Source organism: Cnephaeus nilssonii (genome assembly GCF_951640355.1).
Source record: "Cnephaeus nilssonii genome assembly, chromosome: 1".
Lineage (NCBI taxonomy): Eukaryota > Metazoa > Chordata > Mammalia > Chiroptera > Vespertilionidae > Cnephaeus > Cnephaeus nilssonii.
The window spans coordinates 76,232,358-76,249,523 of NC_137072.1; the positions used below are offsets into that span (position 1 = coordinate 76,232,358).

Below are 17,166 nucleotides of genomic sequence, written 5' to 3' on the forward strand. Positions count from 1 at the left end.
TTGTAGGCAAAAATCTTCAGTTGGAGGTTGCAGGATGGAAACGGGATCCAACAGATTTGTGTTCAGAAATGTAAAAATTAGATTATGAAGAGAAGAGCCTGTATACTAAGACTATTTAGAAGGCCATAACAGTGGTCCAGAAAAGATCCAAAAGTCAGGAGCTTGAATTTGGGAATATTACAGAAAATATGGAAATGCAGATAAAACTTCTATCTCAGCAACTCTCCTCCCCAACTTATTACTTTCTCCTCCCAATCTGTATGAAAAAAGCAACAGAAATATTTAGTTGTATCATTTATATCATGAGATCCCATTATTTGGACTTCAAGCCAATGGACATTCCTAAATTTCTTGAAGATGCTACTATGGATATACATCTCAGGAGGCCAGTTACTCATAATGAAGTTTTCAAATCCACACAAAGATATCTTGAAATGCTTCAGCTGTGTACTTAGCTCAATGAAGGAAGCAAACTGCAAGGTGGGTTTTGAGTAGACTCCCAGCTTCATCATATGGAATGGAACCCTATTATTTGTCATTACAGTAAGATGCTAGAGGTCCTCAGCCCTCAGGAGATCACTCAGTCCCTGACAGAGAGACCAGGTATGTTAGCTCAGCTCATCCTCAGTAGAGCATATGTAAAATTGCAAAAGGCTAATTTGAAGAGAAATGGCATAATAAAGCAAAACATATGTTCAACAATTTAAAAACTAGAAACTACATTAATTTCTTTTTAAAAGCCCTACCAGCACATTTGGAAGATATACAATAAGTCTTTAGAACCCATTCCCCAATGACAAAAAAAAATATTAAATTAAACATTATTATTATAAAATTATTAAATATTTCCTAATTTAAGCTTGTTATTCTTATTCTCAAAAAATGTTTTTAAAGTAAATCATAATCTATACTAATAAAAGGGTAATATGCTAATTAGACTGGACATCATCCAGACATCCTTCCGGACAAAGCCACAGTGGCAGGGCTGAGGCAGAGGTGGTTAGGGGCGATCAGGCTGGCAGAAGAGGGCAGTTAGGGGCGATCAGGCCAGCAGGGAAGGGCAGTTAGGGGGTTATCAGGCCTGCAGGCAGAGGTGGTTAGGGGTGATCAGGCTGGCAGACAGGCGAGCAGTTAGGAGGCAGCGTTCCCAGATTGTGAGAGGGATGTCAGACTGCTGGTTTAGGCCTGATCCTGCAGGCAGTCTGACATCCCCCGAAGGGTCCTGGATTGGAGAGGGTATAAGCCGGGCTGAAGGATCCCCACCCTGTGCACAAATTTCATGCACCAGGCCTCTAATATATATATATATATATATATATATATATATATATATATATATATATATATCCTATCTAATAAAAGAGTAATATACAGATTGATCATCACTGCAACACACAATATAGCTGCCCCCATGTGGTCAAAGATCCTGCCTCCATGTGGACACAAGATGGCCACCACAAGATGGCCAGCAGGAGAGGGCAGTTGGGAGGCACCCGGCCTGCAAGGGAGGGCAGTTGTGAGGGACCGGGCCTGCAAGGGAGGGCAGTTGTGAGGGACCAGGCTTGCAAGGGAGGGCAGTTGGAGGTGATCAACCCTGCAGGAGAGGGCAGTTAGGGGTGACCAGGCTGGCAGAGGAGGGAAGTTGGGGGCAAACAGGCTGGCAGGGGAGCAGTTAAGCATCAACCAGGCTGGCAGCGGAGTGGTTAGGGGGTGATCAGGCTGGCAGGCAGAAGCGGTTAGGGGCAATCAGGAAGGCAGGCAGGCAAGCAGTTGGGAGCCAGCAGTCCTGGATTGTGAGAGGGATGTCTGACTGCCCTCCAGGAGTCCCAGATTGGAGAGGGTACAGGCTGGGCTGAGGGACAACCCCCTGCCGTGCACGAATTTTGTGCACCGGGCTTCTGGTATATATATATATACCTTATTATCAAAATCAAAGTATTTTTAGTACTATCTCTTGTTATAAAGATAATGTACAAACATGTAGAAAATTCAGAGTATTCAAGAATATAAAGAAATAAGAAACATGCATAAAATCTCCTACTCATATATATCTACTATTAAGATATTGATGTTCCAGGCACCTTTCTATGCAAATTGCATATATCACACGTGCCCAGACACATAATTATCTGTCAGTGGAATCAGACTATACATGCTAATTTATCTTCTTTTCTCTCAAAATTATGTTATAGAATTAAATATCAATAAATTTAGAAATGTACCATTTTAAATAACTAAGCAGTGTTATAGTGTGTAGATATATCCTATCTAATAATAGAGTAACATGTAAATTACCATCACTCCGCTACGCCCACGATTAGGCGGCGGGAGGCTGGGGGGCGGGACTCGGGGTGGCCTATCCAGCCATTGAGAGGCACGGATCCACTGCCACTGAGGGGGGCTACCCTGCTGTTGAGAAGCGCAGGGGGCGGGACTCCTGCCCCCTGTGCCTCTCAACGGCCAGATCCGCGGCCGCTGAGGGGGCCTGCCACGGACACCCAGCTGCGCCTCTCAACGGCAGGGTAGCCAGGTGTCCGCAGCAGCCCCCCTCAGCGGCCTTTGAGAGGCGCAGGGGCGGGACTCCCGCCCCCTGCGCCTCTCAAGAGCAGGGTAGCCCCCCTCAGCAGCCACGGACCATCAAAAGCGTGGGAGCTGGGTGCCTGTCTGCTCCGGCACCAGGCCTTTCAGAAGCCTCCGCCGTGCCAGAGGCTTCTGAAAGGCCTGGTGCACCAGCAGACAGGCACCCAGCTCCACCGTGAAAAGTGAAAGCGTGTAGGGGACCCTACACGTGCATGATTCAATCATGCACTGGGCCTCTAGTAATCTATAATAATAAAAGCATAATATGCTAATTAAATTGGACAGCCGAATGACCTTCTGGATGACCTTCCAGATGAAGCCGGGGCTGCAAGGGCTGAGGCAAGCCGCTGCAAGTGTGAGAGCTGAATCCCTTGCACAGATTTCGTATATTGGGCCTCTAGTATTTTATATAACCAGCCCTTTATTGACAGTTTTAAATTGTTCCCAGTTTTTCACTATTATATTCAATATCCTGATGACCACCCTTGTTCACACATCCTTACACATTTGCATGATTATATTTTGGGGATATAGTCCCAGACGTAGAGTTATCAGAGTATGGGATCTATGCATTTTAAACATTTTTTCTAGAGATTTTCAAATGTTTTCTTTGGTTTTACTGAAGATTTTATTGTAGAAGCATTTTAGATTTACAGAAAAGTTGTAAAGATAATATGTAGTTGTCTTATACATCACACCCAGCTTCCTCTATTATTACCACTGACATACAATAGTATATTTGTTACAATTAATGAACCAATGTTAATACATTGTTATTAACCAAGATCCTTATTTTATTCCATTTCCTTTGTTTGTACTTAACGTACTTTTCTGTTCTGTTCCCAAATCCCATCGAGAATACTACTTAGGCTCTTGTAAACTAGGACAATTCCTCAGATTTTTCTTCCTTTTTATAACCTTGCCAGTTTTGAGAAGTACTGACCAGGTATTTTATAGAATGTCCCACAATTGAGGTTTTTTTGAGGTTTTTTTTTTCCTCATGATTAAACAAGGATTATGGATTTGGGGGATGAAGACCACTGAGGAAAAGAGTCATTTTCATTACATCATATGATGGGAGTGCATATTAGCAACATGACTTTTCACTGTTGACTTTGATCACCTGGCTGAAGTAGTATTTGTCAGGTCTCTACATAAAGTTACTCCCTCCTTTTTCCACACTATACTCTTCAGAAGGAAAACATTATTTGCAGTCCACACACTAAGAATAAGGGAGTGGAGAGTCATGCTTTGAATATTTGAAGAATTAAAATTCTTCTATTACCTTGTTTTCCCCATGTATGTGTTTATTCAAGCACCTTTTTATACCAATAGAGTGTAGTTTATGCATTTTAAACATTTATCTTAATTTCTAGATTGCACTCCAGAGGGCCCCAGTTTACATTCTCACCAGTGGTATATAAGTACACATAAGTGTGCTAATTTCCCTCCAGCATTAACACTAGGCATTGTAAATCTTTTTCATTGTTTCCAATAAGTAAAAAGAGATATGTCATTATTTTTATTTGCATTTCTTTGATGACCAGTATAATTTAATCTGCCTTCATATATTAATAAGTTATTTTTATTATTTTATTTTTTTAATTTCCTGGTCATGAGCATGCCCATTTTATTATTAATGGAGCATTTGTCTTTTTTACATAATCTGGGGAGGGGGGATTTCCCTTATTAGAATATTAAAACTTATCTATAATTTATATTGCATATATTTTCCTGATATGGGATTTGACTTTCAACCTTGTTTATATGTGGGGTTTTTTATGCCCAATAGATTCAGTATTTTTATGTAGCCAAAATTATCAATCCTTTTTATGATTTTTTACTTTTGTGCCAAGTTAAAAATGTCTTTCTCCACTCCAAATATTCTAACATGTTCATTCACATTTCCTTTTTGTACTTTAATTATTTCAGTTTTGTAATTTTATCTTTGATTCATCTGGAATTTATTTTATAGTAAGATAGAGATACAGCTTTTTTCCCAAGAAATAGCTAGGTGGTGGTACCAAAACTATATGTTAAATAGTGTAATTGATTTATTTGTCATGCTACCTTTATCATACACTAAATTCTTCCTTTTATTTTCTCTGTATTCTACTCCCTACCACTGATTAATCTTGCCTCACAGTACCAAACTACTTAGAGTACTATGGCTTTAGAATCTATTTAAACACCTGTCAAAGCAAGATCTCCTGTGAAATTCTTCTGATGTATGATTTTGGTAATCATATATTTATCCTTCTGTAAAAAGACATAAAACATAATATGAAAATACTTTAAAATAGTGCTTTATAGTTTACATAGCACTTTGACATATATTATCTAACCTTCAACTCATAACAGCCATACGAATTAATAAATCATTTTTATAGGCTGGTAAGCAAAGGTTGTGAGATTAAGAAACATCAAAGGCCATTCAACTGGAAAGTTGTAGAACCAGAATTTAAACCAAGGTCTCCTGACCACAAATCCAAGAATCATATAATTTCCCATTGGTAACATCAGTACCCTCATTATCCTTATCCCATAGACAACATTGTTACATTAATGAGCAGTGAACTAGTCCTGGAACCTTCTGTTTGTTATATTAAGCAATTCACTTCTCTTTTCTGGTTCTGTTTACTCATAAGTAAAAAAAATTTGTTGGGCTAGATGATTTTTATAGTACTTTCTAATTCAAAAAGTCTATGATTTTGTGATTTCCATGGAAGATATTTGTGCCACACGTTCACCTGTTTTTCTTATCCTACCTTTCTGGCCACTCCTCTATGTCCTCTACAGACTCATGCTCCTCTACAGGCCATTTAATGTTGACTTCCTCCAGGCTTTGGCCTATTCCCTCCTCTCTTCTCATACTGTTTTCTGTCTAGATGATCTCATCCATGAGCATGACTTGAACCAAAATGTATATTCTAGTGACTCACTCTATCTCCAGCCCAGACTTTTCTTTTGTACTTCAGACCTTTTCACCCATTTGCCAGCTTGATATCTCTACTTGACTTTTTTAAAAATATATATATATTATTGATTTTTCACATAGAAGAAGGGAGAGGGACAGAGAGCTAGAAACATCGATGAGAGAGAAACATTGATCAGCTGCCTCCTGCACACCCCCCACTGGGGATGTGCCCGCAACCAAGGCACATACCCTTGACCAAAATCGAACCTGGGACCCCTGAGTCTGCAGGCCAACGCTCCATCCACTAAGCCAAACTGGCCGGGGCTCTACTTGACTTTTTAAAAATATATCAAATATATTATGTCCCTAAACCAAATCTATGATCTTTTCACGCCATCCTAGCCTTCTTCTAATAATCCTATACCCGTTAATGATAATGTCATTTATTCAGTTTTTCAAACCAAAAACTTAGAATTCATCCTTGACATACTGTTCTCTGTCATTCCAAATATCAAATTCATTACCAATTCTTATAGGTTTTATCCCACATTATTTCCCTCAAATCCATTCATACCTCTCCTTCTGTGCTACCACCACACCCATCCAAGCCATCACCTCTACTCTAGAGTACTAAAATAGGACCATAACTAATTGGCATTATTTCTTCCCTAAAATTGATTATCCATATGCAGCCAGAGATACTGTTCTTAAATTGCAAGTCTGATTATATTTTCCTCTTACTTAAAAAAAATGTCAGTGACTTCCCATTATTTAAGATAATGCTGCATGGTCTGGCCTTTCCTATCACCCTAGCCCCTTTGCTCTCTATGCTGCACACTTACACTGGCCTTCTCTTCTTTAAACACAACCTATTTGTTCCCACTGCAGAATTTTGCGTGTTCCATTCACTCCACCTGTGAGGTTTTCCATCCTCTTCAATCAGCTAATGGCTAGTCTCATTCTTAAAAATGTTCAAGGCCTCTCTAGAAAAAAAAAATTGTCATTTTGTCAAACAGCTGGTTGGTTTGATATCTGCCTATAGGAATGGATATTGAAAAAGTAAAATACAAGATGGTGGAAGAGATTGCATAAACTTTACACTTACAAGAATCGGCTTCAAAATCTGGCTTACTGTAGCATTCAGCATGCTACTTTATTTTCCTACCTTCATCTTTTCGTATCCAACTCAACCTTGGTGCAACCTCACAGTATAAAGGAATGGAATCCACTCTCAATTACAAAACCTTACTATATCTGACTTGCAATTTGGGGGAACTGTTCCAGTCCTAGAACCACTCCTCATTCACTGTAAAGCGAAACTTCAAGAGGGCCATTCTTGCTGGGACTGAGCAATGATCCGGGGAGATAGCTAAGGGCAGATGAGAAAATTACCAACTGATGCTAAAAACACCTCTGTTGCTTACGCATTAATCAGAAATATCAAGGAAAAGACCGCCCTTTGCTTCTTTCTCCCCTTCTCTTCAAGATCTCCATTGCTATCCATTTTAATCTGGTTTTACCCTTTTAAAAACAGTTGTTAAAAGGATTACACAATGTAAGTTGTATCAGTGGACTTCCCTGATGTTGGCTTGGTTCCTGCCCTCCCCCCCTCCCCCGCCCTAGGAAGAGCCACCAAATCACATAACACGGGCTCTCATTGAGTAAAGCATCCTAGTGTGTTTAGAATAGCTTCTGGTGAAGACACATCCTATTCACTATCATCTTTGTGCAATAAACGAAGAAATGGGCCTGCATCAAAAGTTTATGTAACCTGCCTAAATCAATCCCATGTGTTCTGAAATGGAATGGAACTAAACTGAACTGAACTAGTTACTCAAGTCCCTATACCTCATTTACCTAAGTCTCATGCTATGAGGTTGAAAGCAAGGACTAAGGAGAAGAACTGTAATTACAGAGGGTTCCCCCCCTTTATTTCTACAGATTACTACAACATTCAAAGAATCAGATTTAAGAAATCAATTCATCCGAGCTCATGTTGTCAAACTGAGGTGAGTGGAACAATATCAAAAAATATGGAAGCTTGGATGCAATTTAGCCCATTTGACTTTTATTCACAGCATAAATAATGAGTGAAACTTTCACAGAATTCAATGCAATATTATGAGAATAGTATCATAAGTAGTTTAAAAAACAATGCCAAAACAAAAACAAAACATGTCAGATATGACCTATTTACCTACTAATATAAATAACTACATTTAATTTTGGGTAGGAAAAAGAGAAAAGGGTGGAGAGAGATTTGGGTGAAGGTACAGTAACAGGGCTATCCTATTGTATAAATTCAGTGGATACCCTTCACAATGCAGTCTATGTAAACAGGGGCCCCTGGAGTTATGCAGTGCTGTGATCCTGGCCTTATACATCCAAGATCAGAACACTATAGCCACCATCAAAAGTGGCTCTGGGTTTTTGTTTGCCTGGAATGCTGTAATATAAAGATGCTGTGGCAAATGCAAGCATGTCTGTCATGAATTAATAATAGAGGGAGTAGCAGCATGCATGCTAGCTATTTGCCATTCCTGCCTTAATTGAATGTGTACCTATTTACATGATGTGATAAGACAAGCATTCACAACTAAAATAGTCACGCTTTATTAACCCTACCACAAATGCTTCAAATGCTCACATTGCTCAATCCTTCAAGTAATATGCAAAAGTTCTTTGAAAGAAAGAAGAATGACTCAGTTCTTTCTCAAATACTAATACCACAAGAAAATTAGTTTTTCTTATTCTCTGTAGAGTCACCTAATAAGAAGCCATGGAAATAGAGCTCTGGACAGATAAATTTTATTGAGGGTTAGAGGAGTGGGCAGAATCCATGAAACAAGTATTTTCCAGAATGCACTTTAGTGCACATTCGCCTTACTACCTTCTTGCGAAAGTCTCTGTACTAGCCACCAGCTCTCCAAACATGTAGGACTGAATGAGCTATCTGTATTTCTTCTCCCTTTATTCACTTTCCCCTTAGCTGAAGCTATTTCCAAACCCGAATCTATCATCTCTCCTTCACCAAGTGTTACTCTTCTAGTGTTGCATACCTCTATTAATGGCAAAAGTTTAACCCAGTTGCTCAAGAAAGACATATGAGTCATTTTTAATTTCTGTCTTTCCTTCAATCCACACTATGTGTGTATTTATACATGTACATATGTGTGTGTGTGTATATATATATATATATATATATATATATATATATATATATATCTCCTTAAGACATTTTATTTATATATGTATTAAAAAGTTTACTAAACCTTCCTTTATCTGACTTCTTACCATCTTCATCTCTGAGCTTATCTTTTACTACTTTCCACTCTGTTCTTTACTCACCACTAGACTTCTTTCAGTTCTTCATTCTCCTTAACTCAGACCTTTGTTCCCTCTGCCCGAAATACGCACACTTTTTCCCTTTCCCTTCTGTATTAAAATATAGTGTGTTAATGGAGAATTTGAGGTACAGAAAGCCAACACATCAAGAGATGATTACCCTTGAAAAGCCAGTTTTTATTCACAGTTCCCAAGAGAAAGTGACATGACTCTTTGATGGGGTGTTATGATGATCAAATAAGTTAGTAAGTATAAAACACTGTCCTGTGTGAGCATCTATTTACATGTTTATCTTTCACTAAGGATCCCTCTCCTTTGAATTGCATAGTTATATATTTTCTATTTTTCTCTTGTTAGCCTTTTTCTTACTGATCTGTAGAAGTTCTATATTTATAGTAGGTACCAATCATTTGTCACTTTCTGAGTTGCAAATATATTCTCCCTCTCTGTGGCAGAAAAATATCATAATTATCCATTTTTTAAATATCTTCATGGTTTTTAGGCAAAAAGGCAGTGCTGTGATGGCAGATACTGTTATGAAATTTAAATTCTCTAGAAATAACAATGCAGCATCAATGAAAAGCAGAATTGAGTCTGTTTTACGTCAAATACTGAATAAGTTTGGAAACTTGGAAATAAACCCTTCAACTGATGTATCAGGCAAGTACCTTTTTTTACCATTTTATCCTACCTAATAAAAAAGTAATATGCAAATTGACTGCACCTTCACTACGCCCAAGCCACGCCCACCAGCCAATCAGGGCGAGTATGCAAATTAACCCAACCAAGATGGCAGTCAATTTGCATACATGCCTGGGTCCGGGAACCTCTTCGGCACCCAGGTCACTTCCAGCCGGCCATCAGGCAGAGGTTTTAGGCTTGGGAAGGGGCAGAGCCTGTGATCAGAGGTGTGGGGGTGGGACCCCTTCCCAAGCATAAAGCCTGGGGCGGAGGCTTTAGGCTTGGGGAAGTGCTGGGGGGAACCCCTTCCCAAGCCTAAACCTGGGGAGGAGGCTTTTGGCTTGGGAAGGGGCTGAGCTTGGGATCAGAGGGAAGAGGAAAAAATCAATGGAAACATATCCTCAGATGAGGATAAAAAGAAAAATAAAGAAATGTCATATTCTATGAAAGACACATCTTGAAAATGCTTAAAGAAAGTTGTCATTTTTTTCATGGTGAAGGGACTGGGGTCTGTGTTGATGAAAATACCTGGGCAGCTGCGGTGACTGGCAGTGGCTGCAGCAGAGGGGTGATGGGGTGGGCGCCTTCCCCTGATCAGCCTGGTCGCCTCGAGCAAAGGGAAGCCAGACTGTGGCTTAGGTCAGCTCCCAATGGGGAGTGGGCTTAAGCCATCCATAGGACATCCCCTGATGGCTCCCAGTAGGTGACAGGGGGCAGGCTGGGCTGAAGGACCCTTCCCCAGTGCATGAATTTCATGCACAGGGCCCCTAGTTTCAATATATCCCTCAGTGTAACTAATCCATGTTTTAAATTAATGAGAAACTGGCCTTATTTCCCCTTGGAATTAAACTTTGTGAAAACAATCCTACCTAATAAAAGTATAATATGCAAATTGACCCTAACTCTGCTACACCCACAAGCCATGCCCACCAGCCAATCAGGAGCAAATATGCAAATAAACCCAACCAAGATGGCTACAGCCACACAGAGCAGGATGGAGGCTTGGGTTTCCCCAGTAACAAAGGAAGCCAAGCTTTCTGCCTGCCGTTGCTGGCCTAAGCCTCCACTCAAGGCTACAAAGTTTCAGTTATAGAAGGCAAACAAATCCAAACAGAAATGGCGGCAGCCACTGAGCTGAAAAGAGCAGGAGGCAAGGGTTGCCCCCGGCAATGGAGGAAGAAAAGCTTCTGCAGCCCTGGCTGGCCTAGGCCTCTGCTCCAGGCTACAAAGTTTCAATTATATAAGATACACAAACCCCAAATGGCTGCTGGCCATGGAGCGAGCAGGAGGCTTGGCTCCGCTCCAGGCTACAAAGTTTCAATTGTAGAAGAAACATAAATCCCAGATACCAGGGCCTCTGCTTGGGTCACCAGGGGGTGTGGCCGACTTGCAAATCACCACAGGCCCTTCACCCAGGCCGACCCACACCCCAAGGGAACCGCCACCCTGATCCGGGATACCCTTCAGGGCAAACCAGCTGGCCCCCACCCATGCACCAGGCCTGTATCCTATCTAATAAAAGAGTAATATGCAGATTGACCATCACTCCAACACACAAGATGGCTGCCCCCATGTGGTCAAAGATCCTGCTCCCATGTGGACACAAGATGGCCGGCACAAGATGGCCAGCAGGGGAGGGAAGTTGGGAGGGACCAGGCCTGCAAGGGAGGGCAGTTGGGGGCAATCAAGCCTGCAGGGGAGGGCAGTTAGGGGTGACCAAGTCGGCAGAGGAGGGAATTTGGGGGTGACCGGGCCTGCAGGGAAGGGCAGTTGAATGGGACCCAGGCCTGCAGGGGAGGGTAGTTGGGGGGGACCAGGCCTAAAGGGGAGGGCAGTTAGGGGTGACCAGGCCTAAAGGGGAGGGCAGTTAGGGGCAAACACGCTGGTAGGGGAGCAGTTAGGCATCAATCAGGCTGGCAGGGGAGTGGTTAGGGGGTGATCAGGCTGGCAGGCAGAAGTGGTTAGGGGCAATCAGGAAGGCAGACAGGCGAGCAGTTGGGAGCCAGCAGTCCTGGATTGTGAGAGGGATGTCCCAGATTGGAGAGGGTGCAGGCTGGCCTGAGGGACACCTCCCCCACCCCCGCCCCCCATGCACGAATTTCATGTACCGGGCCTCTAGTATATTATAAAGCTAGGTACAATATGTAGCCCTCTAATATGAAACATTCTAAAGTTTGAAGATACTTTTAGAATTCATATAGTAAATTTCATTTACTAAAAAATCTTTATTAATTTTCCCTTTTAATACTCCTCATGAGGAATGTTGTCAGGTGTTCAATTGTATGTATGTTACAGGAATGGTAAGTAGCTTCTCAAAGTCAGAGACCAATTTAATGATCCCCACCAATTTACAGAGCATGCAACTGTAAGATTTCTATTAAATACTTGTAGAATAAAGAAGAAAACTGGGAGATTTAGCAATATCCCTATATTCTCTCTGAAAATTATCTTTCTTGAATCTATGTCTATTTTCTTCCATCCCAAATGCTACCTCTCTGATTCAAGCCAACATCATCTCTCATTTGAACTTCTGCACCAGCCTTCATACTGCTCTCCTTATATATTTTTCTTGGCCCCTTTCAATCTATTTTCCACAAATTTATTAAGGCAATGTTTTACAATACAAATATGATCTTGCTTACAAGCCTCCCACAGCTTCCCACAACACACACACACACACACACACACACACACACACACACACACCTTTAAGTGGAATACCATATTTTCTGGTTTGCCCAGGACAGTCTCAGTTCATGCCAGCTGTCCCAAGAACCATGATAATTATTGCCCCCTAAGTGTCCTGGTTAGGACAATAAAGGATATTGCCACCTCATCTAAAGCACTGCATGATTTGGTTCATACTTACCCCTCCAGTCTCATACTATATCACTCTCATGCTCATTCTGGCCATACTTTCATTTTCCCCAACTGCCAAGCTCCTCTCTTCCTGCTTGAGGGTCTTTGCACACATTGTTCCCATTTTTTATAACACTCCCTAGATCACCCCTGAGCATCTGTCAGTTCTCATCAGAATTATTACTTTCTAATGCAAGCCTTTTCTAACTTCCATTACTCAATTACCTACCCTTGTCACAGACTCTTTCATTTACCTTCATAGCATTTATCTCAAAGAAAACTACAAAATTATTTATGTGATTTTTATACTGTTTGTCTTCATCCTCTTCTGTAAGCTTCCTAAAGGCAAGAACCAGTCTGCTTTGTTGATCCTACTGTCCTTCTACTACTCAGTATCTAGTATAATAAATACTCCATTAATATTTGTTGCATGACTAAAAGAAAGGAATTACTTAATATATGCATAAAATTTAAGGACACTCCTCCAACTTTGTCTCATAACACATTTAGTAAACCATGATTCCCTCACAATAAACTCAAGATTAAAGGATTTTGCTGGCTCCCACACTGGACTGCTATTTAATCTCATTGTTAACCAACAGAGAAAAAAGCAATTTGAAATCTGTTGGTAAACAATCATTGCACCAGGACCACAAAGTTTTCTCCCCAGCCCCTCCAAGTCCTTCCAGTTCTACCCTGGACTCCCATCTCCTCTGCCAGCAAGTAAAGAGTTAATCCTTGGCACAGAACAGACCTCCAAGACACTGCTCCAGTTCCATGGCTGGTCATGTCCTTTCTAACTTGCTGACACTCAAACACTACAGTTTGTTTAATCCTCACAACAATCAGATCTTACACTTTTATTGTTAACTCTCAGAAAAGCTAGATAATTGCCCAGGGTCAGTGACTCAACATGTAGGGGAGTTAAGATTTGAAGTCAAGTCTCTCTTGTTCAAAAGAGGAAAAGCAATGGTCAGCTCTTTTTACTTCTTGCCTCTAAAAGGATTTTTTAGCTCCTCTGACACTACACAGCAGATGTGATACCAAAGCCCTGTGAAACTTCTGGCAGCCAATAAATTCACATAGATTGATTTTAGAAAGCATGATAACCCGTCTGAGTTTAGATTTAGATTATAGGAAATACTAAGTTGATTTCAATCAGAGAAGGATATGACCTGATATACATTTTTAGAAAAATCAGTCTGGTAAAATGGAGATGGATGCATGCAAAGTGCAAAGGAACCCAATTTGAAGGTTATTTTAAGAGTATAGGTGTCAGATGATGTAATAGCCTGAACTAATGTAATAGCCAAAAGGATGGAGAGAATGGGGCTAATTGAAAGAAAAATTAGAAGCTAGAAGGTACAAAATGTGGAAACCAGTAAGATGTGAAAATTACAAGAAAGAAATAGTTCAAAGGCCATTTCGGATGTCTAGCCATTGGTGGAAGTGATGTCATTACTAAATGAGGAGCCTAGGAACCTGTATTTTAGCAGCTGTCCAAGTGTTCCTTTTTTTTAATATAATAAATCTTTATCAAGTATTTCTGATTATAGTTGTCTGAGGGCTACCCTTTAAGAAATTACAATAAAATTATATACAGTCCTTAATGTATTAATCTCAGTCTTTTTGTTTTTTTGACACCAGTTCTTGATGACCAAGAAGCAGTAAATATGTTCAATGAAGGTAACTTTTAAAATTATTTTGTAAATATGATTTACCAGAATATACAGAGTAAATGATCATTTGTGCCCTTTGCCAAGACAGTGTCTATTGAGGTGATATCTTTATACTTAGTTCAGTTCACTCACGTGGGGTGTTGTTGAAATATGACACTGCTGATTCCATGGGCGATTCAGGTTTTCCCCTCCTTGAGGAAAGAAGCGGTAGCAGTGGCATCCCTCCCAATCTGTAACAAGTGTGACCTTGTAAGAAATCTCTTGGCAGCTTTGGATAGCTTTTCCTGCCCTGATCATATGCTGACACTTCTGTAGAATTGTAAATTATGTTGGGTAATATCATTATGGCTTCTCCTAACTACCAGAATAGTGTGCTTTGTTGTGGAATTATGTTAATTATAATGTATAAATTTTTTAAAATTATAAAACGTGTTGCCAGTTTTATGTTGATAACCTAAAGAAAAAGACACTACCACTGTCATTCTGCATACTCTCTGGCTAGGATAGCTGAAATGTAATCACTAGAAAACAGCAGTTCTCTGATGATAAAATGTAGTCAGAAAGTAGTTGAATATACCTCAATAACTGGCCTATTTCAGATACTTAAATGATGTTATAAGATAATGCTACTCTGAGTGTTGTTTAACTTTATTATATATTTAATGCATGCTTCTTCATTTTTGTGAAAATGTACTTAAGTAAATTTTTAGAGGATTTGGTTGGTGGTACAACCAAGGAATATATGTTCCATGTATATTCTTAATTAAAGTCTAGCCCTTTTCTATCTGAGAAGTCTGTTACCAAAAAAAGCCTTTGGATGGTTGTCATATTGAAGCAGTATCACTGCCTTAGTGCTGGTCCAGTAATAGAAGTTTGTGGTGTTGATTTACCTCTAATTTCTTAGTAATAAACAAGAGGAAGTAAATCATGGGAATGGAAATCGAGAGGAACTGAGTATCTGGCCAACCTCAGCCCATTTCAGCTTTGGCCATTGCAGTGATCATGGGCTCTCTTAAGATTTTTATTTGTTTGTTTCATTCTTTTTTAAAATTTTTAATTTTTGTCAATTACAGTTCATATTCAATATTATTTTGTACTAGTTTCAGCTGAGCATGTTTAAATAAACCTTGTTTGTGTGTGTGTGGTGAGAATGTTTAAGATATACTCTCAGCAACTTTCAAGGAATTACTTGAAAAGGAATTACTTTAGATCCACAAAATATTCTTGAGAATGACAGGATCTTAAGCATTCTCACCACACACATAGGAAAGAGTTAACTACTAATATGTGAGGTGAGGGATGTGTTATCTTGATCTTCTTCGTTATTCAATGATGTACGTGTATATCAGCTCATCACATTGTACGCTTTAAATACACAATTACAATGATCAGTTATTCCTCAACAAAGTAAGGGGGAAATGTAGTTTCTGATTTGTTCCCTAGTGTGGGTCTGAGAGTCACTATTTCTTTTCCTTTTTCAGCTTTGAGGTATAATTAAGAAATAAAATTGCAAGCTGAAATATAAACTGGACAACATCAAGTTGTCCAGTTTATATATATAGTGCAGATTCCCCTATGTAGTTAATTAACACATCCATCAGCTCATATATATACCCTTCCCCACCATTTTTGTGTGAAACAGTTAAGATCTACTCTCTTAGAAAATTTCTATTATACAATACAGTATCATCAACTGTAATCACTATGTGTTACATTAGATTCTCAGACTATATCCACCTTATAGCTAAAGTCTGTACCCTTTCACCAAACTTTCCTTATCTCCCCCTCACCCCAGCTCCTGCCCTGTCCCACCCAGTCCCCCTCAGCCCCTGACAACAACTTTCTGATACCATGCAGTAGTTGTTTTTGTCTGGCTCATTGCACTTAACACAACACATTCAAGGTTCATTAATGTCGTTGCAAATGACAGGATGTTTTTCTTTTTAAGGCTAAACATTATACAATTATTCCATTTTGTGTGCGCGTGTGCGCACGCGCTACATTTTCTTAATCCATTCATCCACTGACAAACACTTAGGTTGTTTCCATATAGCATTGACATTTTTAATAGCTCCCAGAGATACCCATACTGCAAGTCACAGACAATAGTCTGAGTAGTGAGGCTACAGAGAAGATAGAAATTTCCTAATGAACCCAACAGTGACCTATCATAACCAACCCCAGCTCATGAGGAATTCCAGAGAATTTTGAAGCTGTTCCAGAATCTGAAGCGACAACACCAATTAACTTCAGAAATGTTCTCTAAAATTCAATTTAGAAGCAACAGTAGTCACATAAATAGTCTAAAAATATAGCATATTGATCATGCTTTTAGAAAGGCTAGCATGTCCTGGGAAAGAATACATAAAAGACAGAATACATAAAAGTCATAAATGATGAACTCTTGCAACATCTCCCAAAAGTAAATGAATCATGATATTCCCAGAACACTAATGCCCTTTTCTCATTAGAATGTGGGGCCCATCCGAACCTAATATCATTGTCTGAAGAGAGAATCGTGGGAGGCACAAAGGCTGAGGAAGGAGACTGGCCATGGCAAGTCAGTCTACAGCTGAATGGCGTGCACCACTGTGGCGGCATCCTGATCAGTAACACATGGATCCTGACAGCAGCTCACTGCTTCAGAAGGTGAGGCCACAGCTACCTACCCATCTGGAACAACTAGGAGAGACATATACATGAGGACTCCACCCATACCTTAAGGACTGAACATGATTAGATTGAGTCAGAAATAATTCAATGCAAAAAAAAATAAGTATTTTCTTCCTATTCGTGATAGCAAAAATATTTTTTCACCTTCAGCTAGCTGATTTATTCCTGTATTTCAGGTAATTGTATATTATCATGGTAAATAGCAAAGATTTATATGTCAGAACTAGAGGCCCGGTGCATGAAATTCATGCACGGATAGGGTCCCTAGGCCTGGCTGGCAATCAGGGCCGATCTGTGGGGAGACTGGTGGGGCAATCAGGGGCCCCCCACTGGCACCTGCCTTGGCTGGCCTGGCATCGCCTGCTTGCTGCCCGCCCCCCACTGCTGCCTGTGGAGCAACCGAAAAGGTGATCAGGGAATGGGAGGCCCCCC

General features: G+C 40.2%; 1 protein-coding gene across 1 annotated transcript in view; it reads left to right on the forward strand.

The window, feature by feature from the left end:
- The window catches only part of TMPRSS11D (transmembrane serine protease 11D), a 50,383-nt gene that overhangs the window by 16,932 nt on the left and 16,285 nt on the right, over positions 1-17,166 (forward strand). The window contains exons 4-7 of the mRNA XM_079776083.1: positions 7,439-7,506; positions 9,345-9,502; positions 14,030-14,068; positions 16,533-16,710. Of these exons, the coding sequence (XP_079632209.1) occupies positions 7,439-7,506; positions 9,345-9,502; positions 14,030-14,068; positions 16,533-16,710 (443 nt within the window). The remainder of the gene's footprint in view (positions 1-7,438; positions 7,507-9,344; positions 9,503-14,029; positions 14,069-16,532; positions 16,711-17,166) is intronic.